The sequence below is a fragment of the Thamnophis sirtalis genome, unplaced genomic scaffold (genome assembly GCF_051295495.1).
Source record: "Thamnophis sirtalis isolate CommonGarterSnake01/CBP01778 unplaced genomic scaffold, rThaSir2_p1.2 scaffold_5, whole genome shotgun sequence".
NCBI classification, from domain to species: Eukaryota; Metazoa; Chordata; class Lepidosauria; order Squamata; family Natricidae; genus Thamnophis; species Thamnophis sirtalis.
In genome coordinates, this window is record NW_028261385.1 from 17,563,689 (window position 1) to 17,576,588 (window position 12,900).

Consider the following 12,900-nt stretch of genomic DNA (forward strand, 5'->3'; position numbering starts at 1 on the left):
TATACAATACAATACAATACAATACAATACAATACAATAGCAGAGTTGGAAGGGACCTTGGAGATCTTCTAGTCCAACCCCCTGCCTAGGCAGGAAACCCTATACTGTTTCAGACAAATGGCTATCCAACATCTTCTTAAAGACTTCCAGTGTTGGGGCATTCACAACTTCTGAAGACAAGCTGTTCCACTGATTAATTGTTCTAACTGTCAGAAAATTTCTCCTCAGATCTAAGTTGCTTTTCTCCTAGATTAGTTTCCACCCATTGCTTCTCATTCTACACTCAGGTGCTTTGGAGAATAGTTTGACTCCCCCTTCTTTGTGGCAACCCCTGAGATTTTGGAACACTGCTATCATGTCTCCCGTAGTCCTTCTTTTCATCAGACTAGATATACTCAGTTCCTTCAACTGTTCTTCATGTGTTTTAGCTTCCAGTCCCCTAATAATCTTTGTTGCTCTTCTCTGCACTCTTTGAGAGTCTCCACATCTTTTCTACATCGTGGCGATCAAAACGGCATGAAATGATATATAGGACTTTCTAGAATTATGATGGCGAACTAGTGCCACACAGAGTCCTCTCCGTGGGCACGGGCATCATCGCCAACTGCTCTTCTGGTTTCAGGCATGCTTCATGGGCGCCAGAGCACCGGAAATCTGAAGGCCAAGTGGGCAGCTTGCATGCACACACCAGAAACCAGAAGAGCATCTGGCCACTGCGCGCATGTGCACCGGCCAGCTGGTCTTAAGGTTTCCGGCACTCTGGTGCATGCATGCGCAAATATGCACATGCATATATGCATGTTCCGGTTTGGGCACTTGGTGCCGAAAAGATTCGCTACCACTGTTCTAGAGTCACCTCTGAGCCCCAGATTTTAGCAGATTATCAGGCAGGATATCCTATCATCAGAATGTGGTTTGAACAACTATGGTGGCAAAAAGGACACAGGTAGTTACAACCACAACACAAAATTTATGTTGCTAAGTGAGACATTTGTTAAGGGGATTATGCCCCATTTTGAAACCTTTCTCGCCACATTTGTTGGAAGGAATCACTGCGACTGTTAAGGTCGTAACGCAGCTGTTAAGTGAATCTGGCTTGTCAGATTCACCTTGTGACCTTGTCAGAAGATCGCAAAAAGGGATTACATGATCCTGGGACACTGCAACGGTCATAAATATGAACCAGTTGGCAAGCATCCAAATTTTGATCACGTGACCACGAGGATGCCGCAACGGTCGTAAGAGTGAAAAGGATAAAAAAAAGTGAAAGCCACTTTTTTTCAGTGCTGTTGTTAAGTTTGAACGGTCGCTAAATGAACTGTGACCATGGGGATACTGCAAAACTTGGAAGTGTGAAAAACGTTCGTAAGTCAACTTTTTTCAGTGCCGTTGTAACTTTGAACGATCGCTAAATGGACTGTTGTAAGTCCCACCTGTATCGTCACCATTAAACCAGTCTTGAAGTTGCTTCAATAATCTGATTTATTCCAAACCTAATTAATGATTAGGTGAAACATTCCGTTCTTGCAATGAACTGCAAAACCATAGTTAATTAAAGACCTCACATAGGATTGAGAAGCAAATAAAGGATTTTATGCAAACAAGCATGCTTCTGATTCAGGTGATAACCAAGATAAATTTGTTTAATATGGACTAGAGTTTAGGAGGGTGAGAATTATGAGATAAGAGGGAGTAGAAGGCTTTGAGCACCAATGTCAGCAAAATGGTTTCACACCACTGCAAATATTGGCCAACAAATGATCATGTGATAGTAATATCTGAAATAGTAGGGCAGGTGTTCCTTACAATAATGTGTCCTTTGGGAAAATAAAGATATAAGAGACTTTGAAAATTAAGCACACAGTCACTAATAAGATGTGGGTGGCTGCTCAAAATGAATAAATGAAAAAGATTCTTTGGCATTGTACAGTGCACATTAAATACTGTGTTTCTGCAAAAATATGACCGTCTTATTGTCTTTTGGGGCCCAAAATAAGCACTAGGGCTTATTTTCAGGGGTGTTTTATTTTTTATCCCCCTCCCATGTACGGGAGGCCCACTACTTCTGCTTGCTCGCAGCACGGAAGGAGGCTCACCGCCATAAGGTGGGAGGGTGAAGCTTCCCCACGCGCTCCGCCTTGGCTTATCTCAGGGCCCCCGCAACCAGGCCATCCATGCCCCAACACCTGCCTCGCTTCGTGGTCGCGGCACCAGCAAGCAAACGAGCAGAAGTGGGCCAGTGACCATGTGAGCTCCTGCTGCCCATAGCTGTTGATGCTGCCACCATGAGACAGGTGTCAGGGCATGGATGGCCTGGTGCGGGGGCCCTGAGGAAAGCTGGTGCAAGGCATGTGGGGAAGCTCCAACCCCCTGCCTCACCTTGTGGCTGCGACACCACGAGCAACCAGAGGCAGCTACACAGGCTGTTAAGCAGGGCTTATTTGTGGGTATGGCTTATATTAGATGCATGTGTAAAAACATGCTAAGGCTTATTTAAAGGATAGGTCTTATTTTGGGGGAAAGAGAGATGGGCGTATATAAGATCATGCCAGGTAGCACTTACCATCACTAGCATCTACCATCACTGTATGACAAATTGCCAGAAGGAGGAAGAATTGCTGGATTTCAGTTTCTTTCCCAGTTTTAATTTTTTCAATCAGGTAATGATCGTAAAAATTAAGTTTTCCATCTGCATGCATATTCCAGCTTAAATCAACTTGCTAAAAAATAAAATACAACATAGTAATTATAGGCATTATTTTAAATAATGGCTAATCCCTTGATCGAATTCCCTAACAGAGCATTTACGGCATGCATCCGAGCTCTGCTCCATTTTGCGAACTTTCTTGCCATAGTTGTTAAGTGAATCACTGAAGTTTTTAAGCGAATAACACATTTGCTAAGCAAATCTGGCTTCCCCATTGATTTTGCTTGTCAGATGATCAAAAAGGTCACAAATACATGCCAATCATCGCGCTTGGTCTTATTTTGGGGGAGGTCTTATTATTTTTGAGGTGCAAGAGGCGATGAGCGTGGTCACCTCATGCCTGCTCCTGTGCTGCAATATTTTGGGGGAGGGCTTATTTTAGTGCATGCGCTCAAAAGCCCAATCGGGCTTATTATCCGGGGAGGTCTTATTTTCAGGGAAACAGGGTAAAGAGACATATGCAGGAGACAGACACTCTCTCCTGGAATTCTACCAAATTTGCAGAGAGTCACTTTGGATAGTGAGAAGCATATAAATTTAATAACTAAATAAAAGTAAAATTAAAAAAATAGATAAATTGTTTCATACTGAAATTACTTACTTCTAAATTATCGTGCTCTTCCCCTGTTTTGTCCCTGCACTCTCCTGAAAAGCAAAAGAAAATATCAACTCTGGTGCAAGCACTGTCTTGTTTTATCAGAAGAACCTCTCTCCTTCAACCATCTGCTTCTAAGAATACCATAGAAAGTCAGAGATGCATAGAAACTGACCCTGATGGGAATTTGCACAGCTGAGGCACGATTAACAGCAGTTTCATCTTCCAGCTGCATTTCCATGTGGACAAAGCCAAAAATATCTGGTAGATCAACCTAATCTTTTGCTGAGGGTTTCCAGGAGAAAGGGAAATTCTTGTTTGCACAGTGACCATCTGGTCTTGCCATAATGTAAATTATTACATTCATTTGCCTAATGTTTTATCAAGCCTATTTTATATTTGTGGCAGGTCAATCTTGTAAGTTAATTATACCAACCAGTGAAGGAATAGTTCATGGCATCATAGAGGTGGGGGTGGGAGAGTCTTTGAATTTTCCTTTCTGCTTACTGTAGGAATCCAAATATAAGTATCCCACCCTGATGCTTCCACTTGAACACTCAACAATCCAATGAACAGGAGCCCATTGCCTTTTCCCTAACATTCATTTGGAATCTGCCTTCTATTCCATATTATGCTTTTTGGAACAAGGGATAACTCTTCTATGTGACATCCTTTCAGTGCTGCTATATCTATCCACTGTACTCTTTTACCACAGCTAACCATAAACAGCTCCTTCAATTTCTCTTCATACCGTTTTTCCCTGAAAATAAGACTGGGTCTTATATTAGTTTTTGCTCCAAAAGATGCACTAGGGCTTATTTTCCAGTTAGGTCTTATTTTGGAGAAAATACAGTACTAAACGGTGGGTTGTAGTGGTTCAATGGCTAAGCTTGTTGATCAGAAAGGTCAGCAGTTCGGCAAATCCCTAGTGCCGCATAATGGAGTGAGTTCCTGTTACTTGTCCCAGCTTCTGCCAACCTAGCATTTCGAAAGCATATAAAAAATGCAAGTAGAAAGATAGGGATCACTTTGGTGGGGAGGTAACAACATCATGTGCGTCTTCGGCATCTAATCATACCGGCCACATGACCACGGAGACATCTTTGGACAGCACTGGATCTTTAGCTTTGAAATGGAGATGAACACCACCCCCTAAGAATCAGGAATAACTAGCATATATGTGTGAGAGGAACCTTTACCTTATAGTACTAAATGCATCTGGCTGGCTATCTTAACTGGGGCTTATTTTGGGGTAGGGCTTATATTATGAGCATCCTGAAAAATCATGCTGGGGTTTATTTTCTGGTTAGGTCTTATTTTGGGGGTAGATCTTGTTTTCTAAGCCCTGAACAATTCTTTTGTTCTTCTCAGAAACCATTCTCATTTGCTGAATACTGCTTGAAGAGTAGAGTCTCAGTATAGAGTCTCAGTCTATACTGAGCTGGGTTTTGACTGAAGCGAAGCAGAGGGAAATGTATAATTTAGAAATTATAATTTTGTGGATTTTATTCTAAAACTACATTTGCCTTTTTCGCAATCAAATCATACTTTTGGCTCACACTTAACTTGAAATCAACTATAGCAACATTTTCCCCCACAAGTATTAATTAACTAGATATCTCATATCCCATACCTGTGTGCTTGATTTCTAAGTAAAGAACTTTGCATTTGTCTATCCAATTTCATGCAGCTATTTTTCAACCTATTTCTCCAATTTATCGATAATCCAGTTTGGAATTTTTACCTTTCAGGAAATTAGCTGTTCTCCTCAATTTTTTAATCATGTACAAATCTGATAAGCATCACCTCCATCTCATCAACTAAGTCATTAATGAAAATATTGAAGAATGAGAGACTTCTCCGTGTGGCAAAGCACTTAATCCTCAGATCTTCTTAATTTGAAGAGCATACTTTCAGTATGATTTTCATAGCAATCAATTATTTGGTGTATTTTTTTCTCTGTACTATGAACGTCTGGTAATCATTTATAATAAAAACTAGATTTACCGTAGGTTTGTCCATTTATGCAACATTTTTTGAAGGTCATGATATTCTGTGTCAATGTGCCTGTCTTGTCTGAGAAGATGTAGTGGATCTGTCCCAGTTGTTCATTCAAAGTGGTAGTCCTTGCTTTTGCAGCTGTATCCTTCTCTGGATAATACATCTGCAAGTCCCAGTTGATAAAATAACTTTGGCCCAGACGGATCACTTCAACACTAATGAGCAAGAGACCACAAAGATTATCCAGTTTTCAGATCTTCAGTGCACAAGAAACATTTAATAAGAATTGTGGATTTTTACAGAATTACTAAGGAATGACCAATGAATCAAGCAATTTCTGAAGGGGTTGTAGAAAACTATCAAATTAAGTGAAGTTTTTATAGATGCATTGTCATCTGGAGTCCCACACTAGCAATAGCAATAGCAGTTAGACTTATATACCGCTTCATAGGGCTTTCAGCCCTCTCTAAGCGGTTTACAGAGTCGGGCATATTGCCCCCAACAATCCAGGTCCTCATTTTACCCACCTCGGAAGGATGGAAGGCTGAGTCAACCTTGAGCCGGTGAGATTTGAACAGCCGAACTGCAGAACTGCAGTCAGCTGAAGTAGCCTGCAGTGTTGCATTTAACCACTGCGCCACCTCGGCTCACACTGAGTAAATAAGAATGTGTGCCAACAATCAACTTTCCAATTCTTATCATTCTATAAATGCTAAGAAATACTGTCATGTATTCTAAATTCAAAGCAATTTTTAGATCAGAATACCCATTTCTTACATTAGTATTTAGTGAGCCGTGGAGGCGCAGTGGTTAGAATGCAATACTGCAGGCTAATTCTGCCAACTGCCAGCCGTTCGATTCTCACCAGGCTCAAGGTTGACCCATCCTTCCAAGGTGGGTAGGATCCAGATTGTTGGGGGCAATAAGCTGACTCTGTAAACTGCTTAGGGAAGGCTGTAAAGCACTATAAAGCAGTATATAATTCTAAGTACTATTGCTAATTACAAACCTGCCAATTACCATATCCTAATCAGAGAAGGGATACATTTTTCTGCTTCTCTTTAACTATTTTGGATATGCAAAGAAAGAAGAGAATAAGGACAGCAACTTTTAACTGTATTTGTACAATATGCTCAATTTGGATTTGATTTAAAAAATTAACACAAGTTTGCCTATGAATATATATCCTGTATATCTTTGTTTCTTTCTTTTTTTACTTTTTCCTCTTTTCTTTATAATTTTATATATATATATATATTTCACTTTGGTTTTTTGCATTCAATTAATTAAAAAGGTTTCTTGAAAATAAAATTCACCAAGTTAAATCTTCCTTAATTTAGCATCTGGTACAATCCCAGCCAAGATGGTTGACCATCCCTTAGGCCTGCTTAAAGGATAAGAGGTACCTCCATTGATTGAAGTATCAATGCAGAGATAGTCTTGTCCAGCCAGTAAATCTGAATTCTATAATATTGTATTAAGATTCAGGACCAACTGCAATGAGCCATGGTGGTGCAGTGGTTAGAATGCATTACTGCAGGTTAATCACCAGCTGCCAGCAGTTTTGCAGATCAAATCTCACCAGACTCAAGGTTGACTCAGTTTTTCATCCTTCCGAGGTCAGTAAAATGATTGTTGGGGGCAATAGGCTGACTCTGTAAACCGCTTAGAGAGGGCTGTAAAGCACTGTGAAGCAGTATATAAATCTAAGTGTTATTGCTATTGCTAATGTACTCTGTCCTTTCCTCTCTTCCAGGGGAAAAAAGGGGACTGAAGCGGAGAATGAAATGACATCTTTGTGCTTATAACCGTTCTTAATTGTTCTTAAATTCAAAGTTGTCTTCCTTTGAGATAAAGGTCATATGGTTGGGAAAGTGTTTTAATACTTGTCTGCATCAACCAGTTTCCTCCCCTCCAAATTTTGTGGGAGAAACAAGTTGCGAAGAATTTTTGTGGGATGGAATTTGCAATCTCCATGCCTCACATTTTTTTGTTTGAAAAAAAAGATTCTTTTAAACAAATAAATATCTCAAGCATATTTCCATGGACACTTTTAGGTCCAAATGCCCAGAGGCATTTTTATATAGTCTGAAGTCTAGCCACTTGTCCGAAGAAATAGATGTCAGCTAGACGACCGAGGAGATCCTCAATGATGAGAAATGTGGTGGAGAACAATTTCACCAGTTTGTTTTCTAATAAATATTAAGCAGGGGTGGGCTTCAAAAATTTCAGCAATGGGTTCTCTGCCCAGTTGCTGGGTGGGCGTGGCCATGGTGGGCATGGCCATGGTGGGCGTGGCATAGTCTGCCTCATGCACCAGGATGGGGAGGGGACAGACATTTTCCTCAGGCTGCGGAGGCTTTCCTCGAGTCTCTGGGAGGGTGAAAATTGCTTCCCCCGAGCCCTGCACTTACCTCGCATTCAAAACAGGCCACATGGAGACTCTTGGGAGGGGAGGGGCAGGGTGGGAGGGGAGGGGTGGAAGGGGCAGAGCCAGCCAGGGGTGAGATTTGGAGGTTCTTCGAACCAGCTGTGATGTTAGCTATGGGTTCTCCCAAACCCGGGCAAACCCATAGCAGCCCACCCCTGATATTACTGTATTTTTCGGAGTATAAGACACACTTTTTTCCTCAAAAAAGAGGCTAAAAATCTGGGTGTGTCTTATACACTGAATACAGCATTTTTGCCTCCTGAAACCCCGCTCCCTTCTCCAAAATGGGTGTGCATACCCTTATGGAGGCTTTCAGACAGCTCCTGGGGGCTGGGAGGGCAGAAATGAGCAAAACCTGGGCTGTTTTTTGCCTCCCCAGCCCCCAGCAGCACACTATAAGCCTACATAAAGCTATGCATGCAATTTTTTTGACAAATAATGGGGCCGTTTTTTGCAAAAAACGAGCTGCTTTTTGCTCGTTTGTGCCTCCCCCCAGGAGCACTCTAGCCCCCCCCCCCCCGAGGCTATTCATGCCTTTTTAAAGCACAGATATAAATACACCTGGAAACATCTACCTACCTACCTACTCTCTCTCTCCCACTACCTACCTACTATATATTTTTCTCTCTCTCTATCCCTCTACCTACCTATCTACCTACCTACTCTCTCTCTCCCACTATATAATGTATTTCTCTCTCTCTATCCCTCTACCTACCAATCTATCTACTCTCTCTCTCTCCCTCTCCCTATATTTCTCCCCCTCTCTCTATTTCTCTCTCTCTATCCCTCTACCTATCTACCTACACACACTCTCTCCCCACCTTCCTACTGTATTTCTCTATCTATCTATCTATCTATCTATCTATCTATCCATCCATCCATCCATCCATCCATCTATCATCTATCTATCTATCTATCTATCTATCTATCTATCTATCTATCTATCTATCTATCTATCTATCTATCATCTATCTATCTATCTATCTATCTATCTATCTATCATCTATCTATTTCTCTCTCTCTCTCTCTGCCTCCCTTTATCTATCTACCTACCTACCTAACTACTATCTCTCTCTCCCTACCTACCTACTGTATTTCTCTCTCTTTCTCTCCCTCTCTATCCCTCTATCTACCTACCCACTTTTTTTAAAAGTTGCCTCTTCAAAACCTTGGTGCGTCTTATACTCTAGTGCGTCTTATACTCCGAAAAATACAGTAAGGATTTTATGATTGCCCAGTAATGTCATAGAATACCGTTCAAACATAAATATTTACTGGCCTTCAAATGATGACTGGAACCCCTGACTTATTAGAACAACTTCAAGGTTATACTCAAACCATAATGAAACCTCATGTCTTTCTTACCTCACATAGAGGGATATGGGAACCATGGTGTTAAGCACAATGATGTAGCCCCAAAAGTTAAGGAAGCCACGGTATGAAGGGGAATAATCTTCACCATCATAGAGATACCAAGAAGAATTCCCAATTTGTTGTTCCCAGTAAGTGTGTCCAATAGCCAGTCCGGCAGACTCCAGAATGAGTAATACAAAAATCTGAAATATAAATGCAACCAAAACCATGCTTATGAAATAATATTCTATGCCCTAGATATCATGAAGAATCTCAGGTTCACACACTGGTGCTTGAAGAGGGGAGAAAAACAGATCTGATCATTGCTCTTGCAAATGAGTTTAGAATGTTCTGTCCTAAAAAGAGATTTCACACATGTAATGATGTGGGCCACTCAGCAGCACAAAGACTGAACTAATATCAAAAATAAACATGTCACCACCTTGTACATTCTCTATTGATATGAATCCATCAATAAGATCAGAAATTGCATAGCACAATGCACAAAATAAATAATTAATGTATTTTTTTTCCCCATAATCTTCACAGTGGCTTCCGGTGACTCACTTTCCAAACTCTGTGAGAAACTACCGAAAGAGTTGGTCACGCTTAGCTTGAAGAGGTAAGTCTAAAGGTAAGTGATAATAATCTGGTAATCATCTTTCAATAAGCAAGGTAGGCTGTCACAAAGGGCAGAGCCAATTTCTGTTGCTGCAGGTGGCAAGACAAGGATCAGTGGCTTGAACAGATTTTAAGAAGAACTTCATAATAGCAAGAGCCGTTTGTCCTCTTTTAGGAGCAGCTGGCTGTTTCTAAAGGTCTTTTGCAGTCACAACATAAGCCTAAGATTGAAAATCAGGCTTGTCAGATGTTACATCTTTTCTATCCTGCTCTACGGAGTGCAGAGTTGGTCTTGGACAGAAAGCCACTTGAAGAGACTAGAAGCATTTGAAATGTAGATTTACTGGTGGCTTAGTTATAAGCTGGGATGACAAAATCAGAAATGAGGAGGTGATAAGCTTCCCGGGAAAGGAAAATCATCAAAACCATTAAAAAGCAAAAGTTAGAATATTTTGGACATGTGATGCGATACCCAGAAAAATACGCCATACCACTGAATCCTCCAGGGAAAAATTGAAGGCAAACAAGGTCCAGGCAGGAGAAGAACATCATGGCTTCAAAATCTAAGGGGTTGGTTTGGACAAAACTCAGCAGCACTTTTTCGTGTGGCTTGTTGTGGCCCACCAGCAGCCAGCAGAGCTGGCAGCAGATTCGGACAGTGAGGAGGTTGGGGAGGAACATGGGCCAGTCCTGGAGTCTGGGGAACTCTCTGATGAGGGCTCTGTGTTGGAGGCAGAGAAGGGGCCACAGCCATATGCCAGTTATCAGCTGCCTTCAGAATCAGACATCAGTGAGGCAGACAAACATCTGGAGCCTGTTCCCAGTGTGCGCATGCACAGAGTTGCCAGACGAAGGGAACAGCTAAAGAACAGAGGTCGACTTGGGAGTAAGGCCACGGGTGGGCGATGAATGGCCCCTCCCAGAGGAAATAAAAGAGGAGCAAAAGGAGAGATGTTTGCAGGAGACAATTAGTTCCCTTATTAGTTCTTCACTTTCCGAGACTCCTTGCCAGGTTTTGCAGATATCGGCCTGGCAGCTCTCTACGTGAGATAAGGTCTGTGATTATAAATCCTCCCTTGAAAGTCTTTGCTGGATGTGAATGAGCAGAATTCACAGTAAATTAATAAAAGGGGGTTTTGTCGGGACAAGGCGTTTGCTTCACTCTTTTGGGAAGCCCAGGTCAGAACAATTGACTGCAGAATTTGTGTAATGACTATTGCTTAAAAAAAGTCATAAAATCAGGTGGGATAATATGGCAACTTGCTTAATGACTGACAGGACTTAGAACCATAATTCCAGGCCCAATTATGGTTGTAAGTCGAGGACTATCTGTATTGATGCATTAAAGATGCTTCCTTACAAATATGAATCCTGCATTCTATTTGTCAGGACTGGTTGCAAGGAAGCTTGAACCTTTCTTCCCCAACACCATGATAAATATTTGACTTTAACAGATTAGTAAACAATTTTGTGCTACAACTTTTGTTAACTCTAACTGAATACCAAGGAGGAAAAGTAAACTGAAATATCTTACCATGTATACCATAAAATTCATAAGAGAGTCAATTTTGGTCCTTTTAAACCGTGTTTTCCCACTGTTCTTCATTATTTTCGTGTCGGCCCCTAAAATCACATAAAAACTACAGTGTAAATGTCATTATTTTCAGACACATATTAATAATAAACATTTATTTTTATAGGTGAATAATAAGAATATTTTGGCAATTTATTATGTTGTATTATTTACCATAGTCTTAACGTGTCAAAAACTGAATATACATTTGTGGGGGGTGGGGGGGGGAAACCCTGTCTCTTTTTACATCAAAAAGCCAGCAAGTGATATTTCATTCATTGGATAGATACCTGCAAATATGACAAGTCCATGACATACTTCCGTGTTCCGGATTTTACAACCACGTAACAAAATTTTATCAGAGTCCAAAGCATATCTCTTTCCTCTCCATAACAAAGCGCCTGTAAATTTATCTAGACGATTGTTGGGCTCTTCACACTCTACCAGGCCTAGAGGGATATTAAAAAGACCAGCAAGAGGAAAGAAAAGATTGTGGATCACAATATTGTACTTAAATATTTTCATGGCAAATTGCTCTATCTGGCAAGTGAACAGTAGTTGACATGCAATGCAAGTAATCCTTGTTTAGCTACCACAGTCGGGGCTGGCAAATTAGTCATTATGCAAAGCTATTGCTGAGTGAAACTGTGGCTCTACTTATGATCTTATTTCAACTTTTCCAAGAAGGCCACAAATGTGAGGATTGGTCAAAGTTACTTTTTCATCACTTCATCAAAACTGCATCACGAAACAAGACAGTCACTAATCGAAGTCTGCCTGTACTTCCCACATAGGATGGGATTATAGGTGCTACTGAGCCAAGGTGGCGCAGTGGTTAGACTGCAGTACTGCAGGCTACTTCAGATGACTGCTAGCTGCAGTTCAGCAGTTCAAATCTCACCAGACTCAAGGTTGACTCAGCCGTCCAACCTTCTGAGGATGGTAAAATGAGGAGCCAGATTGCTGGGGGCAATAGGCTGACTCTGTAAACCACTTACAGAAGGCTGCAAAGCACTATGAAGCGGTATATAAGTCGAAGTGCTATTGCTATTGCTACTCCTTTTCTTGACATATTTTACAGCCTCTTGAAAATGTTGCTTATAACTTTAGAATTCCTCTGGAAAAGGGTGGATTGTGCATGCAAAATCTGAAGAATCTGGTTACATTATGTATTTTGCACGACCTATTTGTATGAACAGAGCCAAGTTCTTAGGTACCTCTTTGGAGACAGAGATTCATGGTCAGAATGACAATTAAGAATGACAATTAAGTTTATTACTGCAATTCCCTTCTGCTACTAAAGGTTTGCATCTCCAAGCTTTCTATCATGGAGAGGTAAAAAGGATTAAAAAGTAGGAAGTACACTAAAGCATTTTTCTTATATAAGAGCCAAGCTGGAAGGAAGCATCTTTTAGGCCAGAGCAATGAGGAACCAACAGGGGACCTTTCCTTGTCATCTTTATTCTAATGCCCCTAATCTATATACTGTATATAAAATAGCTCTCTCTGTGTGTGTGTGTTCCAGCATAACTCTGAAACGCCTCAAGCATTTTCAACCAAACTTGGTACACAGATGACTTACTCTCTGGAAACAAATACTGTGGGTCTAAGACACCACT

The 12,900-nt window shown here is 41.0% G+C and overlaps 1 protein-coding gene across 1 annotated transcript in view; it reads right to left on the bottom strand.

Annotated features, from left to right (window-relative positions):
- ATP8B1 (ATPase phospholipid transporting 8B1) overlaps positions 1-12,900 on the bottom strand; it is a 94,209-nt gene that overhangs the window by 26,745 nt on the left and 54,564 nt on the right. The window contains exons 10-15 of the mRNA XM_087715354.1: positions 11,572-11,730; positions 11,243-11,331; positions 9,100-9,290; positions 5,310-5,518; positions 3,309-3,352; positions 2,564-2,720 (exon numbers count right to left, since the gene is read on the bottom strand). Of these exons, the coding sequence (XP_087571480.1) occupies positions 2,564-2,720; positions 3,309-3,352; positions 5,310-5,518; positions 9,100-9,290; positions 11,243-11,331; positions 11,572-11,730 (849 nt within the window). The remainder of the gene's footprint in view (positions 1-2,563; positions 2,721-3,308; positions 3,353-5,309; positions 5,519-9,099; positions 9,291-11,242; positions 11,332-11,571; positions 11,731-12,900) is intronic.